The sequence below is a fragment of the Microtus ochrogaster genome, chromosome 21, assembly GCF_000317375.1.
Source record: "Microtus ochrogaster isolate Prairie Vole_2 chromosome 21, MicOch1.0, whole genome shotgun sequence".
In the NCBI taxonomy this organism is placed as follows: Eukaryota; Metazoa; Chordata; class Mammalia; order Rodentia; family Cricetidae; genus Microtus; species Microtus ochrogaster.
In genome coordinates, this window is record NC_022022.1 from 32,664,574 (window position 1) to 32,676,862 (window position 12,289).

The following is a 12,289-nucleotide window of genomic DNA, read 5'->3' on the forward strand; positions in this document are numbered from 1 at the left end:
TACACCCAATCACTTCAAGGAACGCCTACCACAGCTGGAATTCCCCTAAGCAAGCTTTAAAAAGACTTGACTGTCTTACTCTTTTCCCCACAGTCGGCGCCAGTCTGGGTAGACTCCAGCATGCTGATTTCTCTGTCTCCAGAAGAAAGCTGCTTTCCGCAATTGCTGAATTGATTTGGGATTCTGGCTCGAGCGCGTAAATGGACATCCTTGCCATCAACACAGACATGTAGAGAAAAGTCCCTTTAAGAGGAAAAGACAAGATTAGTTTGAAATGAGTTGAGCTTTAAGCACCATGAAATACGCTAATTCACACAGGTATCTAGTGGGCACTTTGCACTTCAAGCCTGGAGTTTAGGAAAGCCACCCTGATGGGAGACAGAATATCTTCAGTGTATATAAGTTAAAAACCTGGGGCTGGAGAGATGGCTCAGTGCTTAAGAGTATTGCCTGCTCTTTCAAAGGTCCTGAGTTCAATTTCTGGCAACCACATGGTGGCTCACAACCATCTGTAAAAAGGTCTGGCGCCCTCTTCTGGCCTGCAGACATGCACACAGACAGAATATTGTATACATAATAAATAAATATTAAAAAAAAAAAAGCCAGAGTGTGAGTTAGGGTGAAATGAGGGATACAGTGTCTTGAAGATCGTCAACCCTAAGGTCTGGCTTCAGAAAATAAGCCTTGAGATATACAGAGAATGAAGTGTTCTAGTAGTTTCAACAAAAATTCCTCCCCATCCGCACGCAGCATTTAGGATTCTGTCAAGAACGCAACATCCTCCGTCTCTCTTTGTCTACTCTTAAAACGAGCCCAGTCTGCTCCCTCATTCTCTTCCTGAAAATTCTTCTCCCCGTGTCCTGTGGCCCCTGAAATCCCAGAAACAGGGCAGAAGCAGCAACTGGAGCTCGGCAGTTCGTTTCTAGGAACTCCCTCTAGTGTTCCGAGTTCTCAGGAAACTCTGCCGCTGGGGGCAGTGTGGACGCTTCCAGAAGCACGGAGCACAAAGAGGGGGCGGGGACACGACCCGGAAAGCGTGGCTTTTTCCTCACGTGCTTCATGAGGGCACTCCGGTTCCCTCACGTTATACTTCTCTCATTTCTAAGCCTTACGTACAATGACTGCACCAAGTTAGACAAGGAACTGCCACAGACATGCTCTGAAGCGACTCGATCACGCCAGCCCGGAATAAAAAGCTTCACTGGCTCAGGATAAAAAAGCCCGCCATCTCCATCTGCGGAGCGCGGGAACCAAAACAGGCTCCGCCCTTCCTGCATTAGCCCCGCCTCCCTCTCAAATCCCGTCCCTCCACAGACCCCCGCCCCCTACGCACGCTGCCTCTACATCATACTCCGCCCCCGCGCTCAGCCCCGCCCCTCACGCACGACCCGCCCCTTCCCGGGATCCGCTAGACTTGTTGCTTGACGTTCTGCTCAGGAACCCCAACCTGCGGACATGGCGAACCAGGTATTGAAAGGCGCGATGGGCCGGTGCAGAGGAAGGGAAAGCTCGGGGGATGCGCTGCCGCCAGCCCGGGAAGGCGAGCGCAGCCGCAGCGAGGGCGGGAAGGCTTTGTTTCGGTCCTGCGCTTGGGGAGCAACTTTGCTTTTTGCTCTGCTCGGCCCGAAGCCGGTTGGGAAAAGGCCCGCGGCCTTCACGCAAGCTCACGCTTGCAGGATGGCGGAGCTGAAGCACTGACCGTGCTCAAAACTACCAAGCAAAGTCAGACTGTTCCTTGGGACTTCGCTTTCCGTGTGCAGCACCGTGTAGCTGTTTCTTTAAATCACATCTTACTGACTTTCAAGTCCATCTCCAATAAACCCAGTGACTTGCAACCTTTATTCTGTCAACGTATTTCATAAGCATCAAGTAACCTAACAAAATCCAACCTTCTCATTAGGCTTGTGTCTGGGGTAAAGAAAGGCAGTACTGAGTGGAATCGCTTTGGTAGCTCATTACTTTAGATGCACGATAAAAAAAAATTGCGTAATGAACTTTAAACTTTCCAGGAGCCACATTAAAAAAGAACACATAAAATTAATTCTAATTACCATTACCTAATAGTTACAGCACTGTTTCAACATGTTATCAGTATTTTTAAATTGAGGTATTTTTTTACTCTTCTAAGCTTTCAAAATTTACATTTATAGCCAATCTCAGTTCACACTGACCTTTTCTAGTGTTCAATAGCCACACATGGCAAATGGCTAATGTGTTAGCTAGCACAGTTCCAATAGATGATTGTGATATTTTTACATATCCCTTATTTAGATATTTCTTAGGATCCTTTCCACTGGGCAGTTTTTCACTAACGTGGTGTTTTATAAGCTGTCCAAAGGAAAATATTATTAGGATATAAGATAACAAACTTGTGGGTCCTTGAATTACTAGCCTAGCCTACTGATAGGACCTGGGTGGGATTTTGTTGTTCTTAGCTTGGCTTGCCTTTTATTGTGTTGGGGATCGGATCCAGGGCCTTGTGCATCCAGGCAAGTGCTCTACCATTGAGCTGTATCCCTAGCTTGGCTCCTGTATCCTGTAGTCTTTATTTTGTCCTCCCGTTTTTGTTTGTTTGTGTAGATAAAGTCTCACTATGCAGCTCTTGCTGGACCAGAACTTTCTGTATGTGGGCCTTAAATTCACGGAGATCCTCTTGCCTCTGCCTCCCAAGTGCTGAGATTAAAGTATGCACTTCCACACCCAACAGGACCTGTATCTTATCTGTTCTCAATTAAATCCTTGTGTGTGTGTGTGTGTGTGTGTGTGTGTGTGTGCGTGTGTGCGAGTGCGCGCGCCACATGCATGCAGAAGCTTGTGGAAGTCAGAAAAAGACACAGGTCCTCTGGAACAGGAGTTCCATCTAGTTGTGATGTAGATGCGGAACCTGGAGTCCTCTGCAAGAGCAGCAAGTGCCATCTCTTCAGCCTTTCAAATATATGTGTGCATGCGTGCTTGTGGTGGTTTTTCCAGGGAAGGTTTGAGATGGGATCTTTCTATGTAGCCCTGCCTGTCCTGCAACTTGAAATGTAGACCAGACTGGCCTCAAACTCTTAAGAGATCCACCTGCCTCTTAGGTGCTGGACTAAAGGTTTGCATCACTATCCCTGGTCCTTCAATTATATATTTTTAAGTATATTACTTATGTGAAACCATTTCACACAGAGGTATACGTTTTCTGTGAACATGTTCGCTTCATTTAGTTGTTTTTTTTTGTTTTTTTTGTTTTTTTTTTTTTTTTTTTTTTTTTTTTTTTTTTTTTTTTTTTTTTTTTGGTTTTTCGAGACAGGGTTTCTCTGTGGTTTTGGAGCCTGTCCTGGAACTAGCTCTGTAGACCAGGCTGGTCTCGAACTCACAGAGATCCGCCTGCCTCTGCCTCCCAAGTGCTGGGATTAAAGGCGTGCGCCACCACCGCCCGGCCGCTTCATTTAGTTTTGTGTGTGTGAGTGTTTAAGCATGTTCACATGTGGGTACGGGAAGGGCTAAGGCTGACATCAGGAGTTGTCTTCTGTCGCTCTCCACCATATATGCTGAATCGGGGTCTTTCTCTTGAACCCCGAGCTCGCCAGCATAGGTAGCCTAGCCAGCCAGCTTGCTCTGAGGATCCCCTAGCTGCCATCTGAGTGCTGGAATTACAGACAGGCCACCGCATCCATGTATGCTGTGGAGCTGAGCTCTGGTCCTCATGCCTGCACAGCAGGGCCTTTACCCACGGAGCCATCTCCCCGGCCCTGGTACACTCTAGCGTTAGCAGTCATTAGTATCTGAGTTGCCTGTCGAGGAATCATTAATTTAGGGGGATAAACTGTTTACCGCCTTTTCCCCCACTTCAGGTGATCAGATGCAAGGCTGCAGTCGCCTGGGAGGCTGGAAAGCCTCTCTCCATAGAGGAAGTCGAAGTAGCACCTCCCAAGGCTCACGAAGTTCGAATTAAGGTAATGTTACAGCAAGGCTCTCTGGGAAGAAGCATGCAGTTAGTCTCTGGATAGAGGAGTGGGCCTGAAGGCTGCAGAGGATAAACCCAAAGGGTAGTGTCCAGGAGGAAGCATCGGAAGCCTTCCAGCCATGGAATCACACAGCCCTCTCACCTGCCCTCCCTAGAAGCAGCCCTCTGGGGCTGAGAAGCCAAGCCTCTGGATTAGTGGACTAGAGCAATATAACTTTTTATGGTTTGGGTTTAAAGCAGCTTTATATGATCCTCTCCTCCCTGCTAATCCCATAACTCACAGTATGGTGCATTAAGTCAAAGAATAGACTCGATCTTCAGGTTTGCTTCCAGAAAACTGGGGAAAGGTTCTTGATTGATTAGAGCAATAAACAAAGTTCTCTTGCCTAGAGAGCATTAAAATGCCCCTGGTGGACAAGGCCAGGGTCCAGTGGATTCATTAGTCCCCTGCTCCTTACCTTTCACTGTGGCTAAGAAAAGAAGTTACCCCTGGAGAGAGGCAGAAGACAGCATTCCCCAGAGACCTTTGACTTCATGACATAAAACTTCGTTTTACCCTCTGCTCTGTGCTGGTTTTGGGTAAAAAGTGAATGCTTTAAAGTCAAAACCATTATATGTGTTCTGTTCCATAACATTCTGGAAAAATGTTTCTTTTCAAGGAAAAGAGCCACGGGTCTCTTGCTTTGCCCCCAGACACACCATGCACTGCCTGTGCCCCAGGGTTCACAGAAAGATCTGATTGAGAAGCACAAAGCCTAACGCTTTTCAAGGTCCTTTTCAGCCAAGTCTAAGACTCTGAAATCTCATACTTTGTGTATTTCTGTTCGTGTTCAGAAGTTAAGCTGGTGGGTGCTTTGCCAGTAAAGAAAGCAGTTTGTCCTAGATAAACGAAGATGAATAGTGTGAACACGGTGAACTTTCGTCCCCCAGGAAGCTGGTGACGTAAAGAAAAGGATGGGGTGCAGAGGACGGAAGCAGAAAAGCATAAATACGAACAAGATTTTTCCTTTAATTGATTTTTTTTAATATATATGTTGATGTACCTCTGTGAATTTCTGTGTGCCAAGCGCATGCAGGAACCTGAGGAAACCAGAGGGCATTGGAGCCCAGGGGAGCTGCAGGTAGTTGTGAGCCGCCTAATGTGGGTGCTGAACCTACAAACCGGATCATCTGCAAGAGTGGCACGCACTTTTAGTCACTGAGCCATGATGGAGGAAGGTCATTGGTTGATTAAATAAAGAAGCTGCTTGCCCTGATAGGTTAAAACATAGGTGGGAGGAAGAGGAAGTGAGGTCAGACTCGACAGCTCTCCTCTCAGGGGCAGACGCCTCAGAGAGACATGATGCTCCACTCTTGCGGGCAGAGGCGAGAGCTCTGCTCTCTGAGGCACACGCGATGAAGCTCCGACCCAGGATGGACGTAGGCTAGAAGCTCCCTGGTAAGCCACCTTGTGGGCTACAGCAGATTATTAGAGATGGGCTAGTCCAGGTGCGAGAGTTAGCCAAGAAAAGGCTAGATATAATGGGCCAAGCGGTGATTAAATGAATACAGTGTCCGTGTAATTATTTCGGGGCATGAGCTAGCCGGAGGCGGCCGGGGTGCGGGCAGTGGGGTGCTGGGGACGCAGCCCCACAGCTCCTATTACTACAGAGCCATCTTTTCACCGGGCCCCCTACCTTGTTTTAGTAGAAACTGTGTATGTCGGCCAAAAGACTCCATTCCACTAAAAGCTCTGAGTTTGGCGGAGACCAGACAGGCAGGCACCTCTCAGAAATAATGTCTTCTTAGGCATTACATTCCAAGTTAGGAAGCCAGCAGTGGGATGCCCTCCACTGTTCGGATTCTCTTTATCACGGAAGGCACAGTGCTAGTGAAACCACCAGCTTTACCTCTGCTTGCTCATATCAAAAGGGAAAATGGCTCTGTCGCACCTTCCTGCATAGTAACGCACCACCATGCTCATTAGTACCAAGAAGTCTGCCAGTCTAAGAATTGTAAACGTACTAATTCTAGAGAAGTACAGTTATAAAGGAAATGTAGCTAGAAATTTACAAAATGTGCTGTCTGCAGCTGCATGTGCACACTTAGATGCTGTTTCTCTTGACGTCCTGGTAGATCATCGCCACCGCCATTTGCCACACCGATGCCTATACCCTGAGTGGAGCTGATCCTGAGGGGTGTTTCCCAGTGATCTTGGGACATGAAGGCGCTGGGATTGTGGAAAGCGTTGGTGAAGGGGTCACTAAGGTGAAGGCAGGTAAGGAAGGCATCTGATCCACTCATCTTGATTTTGGCTTGTTTCTGGGAGTGTTACTGATTAACCGTATCTATTTCTGAACAGGCATCACCTACAGAAGTTGTCAGTTAATTTCAATTATCTTGGAAGTACAAGTATTTGGATTCATTTTTTTTCCTCTTTGATTTTTCAGACTGCTTTTCATTTGAAACTTTTTATTTGAAACTGTCTTAAGTACATTACCAAAAGCAATTTTGGCAAGTTAAGCAAGAATTTATAGGGATGTGTCAATGAATTGGTGGTTTTGAAACATATCGACCTCTTGAACCTCCAGTTATTGAGAGTTTTGTTTAGATCTTTGAAACTTACCTTTCTGTGCGTGGCTGGTTAGTGTCTGAACCATGCTCTTTAGATGACGTTTCTAGCCTTGAGGCCATTTCTTTGCAGGCTTGCGTTAGCTGACAGAATCAAACTGCTGTGTTCACCTGAGCCAGCCGCACAGTCAGGATAATAATGTCACATTTGTTTCCTAGGTGACACTGTCATCCCGCTTTACATCCCACAGTGTGGAGAATGCAAATTTTGTCTGAATCCTAAAACAAACCTTTGCCAGAAGATAAGGTTAGTATCTTTTTAAAAATATATATAGCTCTTTCAAAAAAGCTAATGCGTGTGCATGTACTATGTGTCTGCCTGTTGCACATGCAGGGGTCGCAGCAGGACGTCAAAGAGCTCACACCCCACCTTCATCTTCCTCCCTGTTAAATGACAAGCTTTTCTTGGGGAGATATAACACATACATGTCTACTGTTGAATTATGAGCGGCGGGGCTGCGTCCCCAGCACCCTGCCGCCCACATAGCTAGTTTAGCTTATGTCCCGAAATAATTACACGGAAACTGTATTCTTTTAAACACTGCTTAACCTATTAGTTCCAGCCTCTTATTGGCTAGCTCTTACATATTGATCTAACCCATTTCTATTAATCTGTGTAGCCCACAAGCTGGCTTACCAGGAATGATCTTAACCTGCATCTGTCTGCAGTGGGACAATCATGGCGACTCACTGACTCAGCTTCTTTCTCCCAGCCTTCTGTTCTGTTTACTCCACCCACCTAAGGGTTGGCCTATCAAGGGGCCTAGGCAGTTTCTTTATTCCTTAACCAATGAAATCAACAGATTGATATATGACACTCCCACATCAGTCTACTTACCCTAGGAGCCCACAACAGAGCAAACTACAGATACCACCGAAGCCCAGCTTGGTGAACCATGCATTTTATTGGGGTTTTTTACAAGGATGTGGGTGAGGGGTCACTTAAGGAGCAGAAATAGATAGCTGCATTCCCAAAGCCCCTCCCAGCACAGGTGACAGCTCACAAAGACCGGGAACCTGGAACACTGCACAGCCTGCAGGTTAGAGGCTGTCCTTTCCAAGGGCCCCAGTTGGTCTGTACCTCTTCCAGGCAGCTGCTCTGGTCTGAGAGTCTTTGCAGCTTGGCTCTCTTGTCTGAAGGGGACCCTTGCTCTGGCAAGAAGGGGCATAGTGAATCTGGTTAGTTTCAGGGACTTCCTGAAGCTATTTTGACTTGTATACCTTCCTACTTAAGGAGCTTCCTTGCAGAATTAAATGTTTCAGTTTAAGAGGAAACTGTTAGTACAACTTCCCTACCCCTTTCCTTTGAGACAGGGTCTCTTACACTGAAGCTCTCCAGTTCAGCTGTGTTGGCTGGCCACAGCTCCTGGGTCTGCCTGACTCCTCCCCAAATCCACCCACCCCACCCACCTCCGCACTAGGGTTACAGCATACGGGTCAGGCCTGGTCTTTTACAAGGATTTTGCACTTTGTACTCAGATCTGTGTGCTTGCACAGTAAGTTCTTTAACTGCTGGGCCATCTCCCCAGCCCTCTATTAATACAGTCTTACAATAAGAGATCTTAATGGCAGTAAGAATGGTGCTCCAGGGATGGCTCAGTGGTCAAAGCACTTGTACTAGCTGCTCTTCCAAAGGACCCAGGTTTGATTCCTGACACCTACATGGTGGCTCACAACCGTCTAACCCCAGTTCCACAGGAACTGATGCCCTCTTCTGACCTTGGGGCACTAGTCACACACATGGTGTATGTACATACCTGCATACACACATGCAAACACACACACACAAAACACCCATACACACAAAAAAAAAATAATAAATCACAGCAAGTATTTGTGTAGTGACTTATTCGGTGCCTGTTGCTCAACACTCAGGAAATGGAGACAGGAGGTCACAAGAGTCACAGCCCAGACTACAGAGGTATGAAGCCTCCTTTCAAAGAGCCACAAAAGGATGATGGAGATGGGTGGGTCAGAGTTTTCTGAATACATTCTCTTTCTGTAAAAGGCAGGTAAATTTGCAAGCAAAGACATGTATTTTTAAAATGAAATGAAGCCCTTTTTATGAGCTGCTTTATGGCCCATTGAATCAGGGTAATAAAAGCTACCTCAGGAGGGTTGTGTGAAGCCCAAAGGAGATAACAAACTCCTTGACACAGAAAGAGTAGTTCTGTTGTGAGGTGGGGCACACCACTTGAGGACCCTTTGAGACTGGTTAGATCTTCTTTTCTTTGTTGCCTCTTTTGTTTTTCTAGACAGGGTTTCTCTGTGTAGCCCTGACTGTCCTGGAATTCACTCCTGTAGGCCAGGCTAGCCTTAAACTCATAGAGATCCACCTGCCTCTGCATGATTAAACGCATGTGCCACCATGCCTGGCATTTGTTGCCTTTTTTATTGGGATAGAACAAACATTAATACAGTAGTCATGGTACACAAATTGTGCAGCCCAGTGAGTGTTTACATGCGTACATACGACCTGGGTAAACCCTTCTCCCAGCACAGGAAGTGATCCCTACCAGCACCATCTGTGCTCCTTGTGTCCTTAAACCAATACCTGACTCCTGCAGAGGTCACACTGTCCTGGCAGCTTTCCTGTAGACCTTGGTGTAGTTAAATCACGAGGCATGTGCTGTCGGGTTTCCTGTTTGTGTCTCTGCACGGTATCCAAGTTCCTACGTGCCTGTCTGCTTTTGTGTTATTCTGTCGTGTTCCACTCCAGATAGCAGTGCGTGTTTGCTTGCCTGCTATTGGTGGACACTAGGTCATACCAGGGAGGGCTGTTGAAATTAGTGCTATATTCTTACCTGTTTTGTGTTAGGAGGAGTCCTGCGGTTTGCCTGGCTAAGATGTGAGAAGTACACACACAGCTTTCCAATGTGAATGGAAGAGTTTATACGCCTACAACAATGTATAGAAGGCCTCTTTTCTAATTCCTGTATTTGTTCATGTATATATTTCAAAATATTTATCTTAGTATCAGGTTATTGTGTTTATTAGAAATGATAAATGTTGGGGCTGAGACAATGGCTCAGTTGGGAAAATTCAGATCCCCTGAAACCACATCAAAGCCAGCTGCAGTATTGTGCAAACCGCATCAAAGCAGTTGCGCAGTTGTGTAATCCCAGCATGCTCTTTGGGAGATGTAGTAGGAGGGCCGCTTGTTTGTTTCCTGCTGCTCAGCCCTGAAATAATCACACAGAAACTGTATTAATTAAATCACTTCTTGGCCCATTAGCTCTAGCTTCTTATTGGCTAATTCTTAACATCTTAATTTAACCCATTTCTATTAATCTGTGTATCGCCACATGGCTGTGGCTTACAGGGTAAAGTTCCAGCATCTGTCTCCAGTGGGGCTACATGGCTTCTCTCTGATTCCGCCTTCTTTCTCCCAGCATTCAGTATAGTATTCCCCACCTAACTCTGTTCTACCAGTTTCTTTATTCATTAACCAATAAAAGCAACACATGTACAGAAGGACCTCCTGCACAGGGAGATAAAAGGAGACATGATAATCATTAGATCAACTCGCCCATCTAACACCGTAGCTAAGAGACCCTGTCTCAAAGAGGGTGGGGAGACTAAGAGCAACCTCAGGGTTGTCCTCCTCTGACCTACATACACACTGATCCCTCACACCATTGGTCACAGTGTTAATGCTTTTCTTGCCATACGTTCAGGTTTTTGTTTGTAGCAATAATCTACAAGGAAGACGCTGCTGTTACTCTACACTGTAGTGAGGCACCAGAAGCCATGCTTCATCCAGTGGCTAAGCAAGTGCTAGTTCCTGTCTCCTGTAAGATAACGGAGTTTGGGAGTTGTTTGGGGGGTCATTTTGCTTGTTTGATTTTCCCCTTAGTGGTGATCAATCACAGTCAAAGAGAAAGGCCAGATGTGGTGGTACACATCTTCAGTCTCAGCACTCAAGAGGTAGAGGCAGGTGGATCTCTGAATTTGTGAACAAATTTGTCTACAGAGCGTCCTCAAGGTTAACCAGGGTTAGATAGAGAAGTCTTATCTCAAAAAAAAAAGGTGGGGTAGAACTCAGATCCTTGAGAAATGTTACCCTGTTGAAGCCCCATGGAGAGGCCTCTGTTTTTCACTAGATGAGTTGGATAATTGTTTTGGAGTGTCTTGTATAAATTCTTATGAAGCTTTATTTGCTTCTGAGTATTTATGAAATTTAAAAATAACGTCACGGAAGTTGAACCTGTTAAAATCACTTCAGTTCCGGTAGCGCAACTTAACTGAGATAGGACATAGGTGGACACGGTGCTCACGGATGCAGACCCCACAGGACCCCGAAGCTGGGGACGATCATGGTCTTTGTAGGTTTATCTAGTTGGAATGCATCAGAATGGTGGTTCTCAACCTCTGGGTCACTACCGCCTTGGGGAGTCAAATGACCCTTTTTCATAGTAGTTACACATCAGATATCCTGAATATTAGATATTTATATTACAATTCATAACTAGCAAAATTACAATTATGAAGTAGCAGCAAAGTAATTTTATGGTTGGGGTCATCACAACATTAAAGGGTCACACACAGCATTTAGGAAGGTTGACAACCACTGCATTAAACATTAGGGCTTTTTGCCCTAGTATACCTTTCTGAGTATTTGTTGGTCATTATTTTTGAAACTGAATTTTTTTCTATAGAGTTAAGGAAATGAGTCTACCCTTCTCTTTTCATTTTTCTTTTCCTTCTCTCTAGAGTCACTCAGGGGAAAGGATTAATGCCAGATGGCACTAGCAGATTTACCTGCAAAGGAAAGTCTATTTTTCATTTCATGGGAACCAGCACATTTTCTGAATACACAGTTGTGGCTGACATCTCTGTTGCTAAAATTGACCCTTCAGCACCTTTGGATAAAGTCTGCCTTCTCGGGTGTGGCATTTCAACCGGCTACGGTGCTGCTGTGAACACTGCCAAGGTAAGAGACTGGACTGAGCTTCGGCTTCTGCCTTAATTCAGAGAGACATTGCTGAAACAGCGGCTGTCCTGTGAGGCCGTGACTCTTGGCATGCTGCTTACAGACTGTCTTTTGATGTAGGTGGAGCCTGGTTCTACCTGTGCCGTCTTTGGCCTGGGAGGAGTTGGATTGGCAGTGATCATGGGCTGTAAAGTGGCTGGCGCATCCCGGATCATTGGTATCGACATCAATAAAGATAAATTCGCAAAGGCCAAAGAATTTGGAGCCTCTGAATGTATTAACCCCCAGGATTTCAGTAAACCCATCCAGGAAGTACTCATTGAGATGACAGATGGGGGAGCAGACTACTCTTTTGAGTGCATTGGCAACGTGAAGGTCATGGTAAGTATGCATGCATCCTCCTTTTGTGCTTACAATACTTTTTTAAAATGCGATTTCCTGAAGATCAAAGATTGTTTTGTTTTGGAAGGAACAGCTTTGATAGGAATTAATTCTAAAGAAAGCAAAGGATGGTAATAGCTTCTTACTTGGAACTATTTGAGTGGGAAATGATAGAAGTTCGGAAAGGGGAAAGATGAACGAAAAAAATAATATTTCTTTGCCTTTTGAGTGTATGTTAACTGCTTATCTCATGAAATGAGAGGCTAAATAGTATGGAGAGCATGAGCTTTGGAATTGGATATGCACACACATCCTGACATGGTGACTTGAGCAGAGGATGCAGATTCTCACAGACACAGGTGACCTGAGCAGAGGTTGCAGATTCTCAGACTCGGGTAACTGAGCAGAGGATGCAGATTCAC

The 12,289-nt window shown here is 45.7% G+C and overlaps 1 protein-coding gene across 1 annotated transcript in view; it reads left to right on the forward strand.

Moving 5' to 3' along the window:
- Window positions 1–1,372: 1,372 nt before the first annotated feature.
- The window catches only part of LOC101981098 (alcohol dehydrogenase class-3), an 18,453-nt gene continuing 7,536 nt past the window's right edge, over window positions 1,373–12,289 (forward strand). The window contains exons 1-6 of the mRNA XM_005357351.1: window positions 1,373–1,467; window positions 3,831–3,932; window positions 6,059–6,200; window positions 6,713–6,800; window positions 11,267–11,486; window positions 11,607–11,905. Of these exons, the coding sequence (XP_005357408.1) occupies window positions 1,456–1,467; window positions 3,831–3,932; window positions 6,059–6,200; window positions 6,713–6,800; window positions 11,267–11,486; window positions 11,607–11,905 (863 nt within the window). The 5' untranslated portion in view covers window positions 1,373–1,455. The remainder of the gene's footprint in view (window positions 1,468–3,830; window positions 3,933–6,058; window positions 6,201–6,712; window positions 6,801–11,266; window positions 11,487–11,606; window positions 11,906–12,289) is intronic.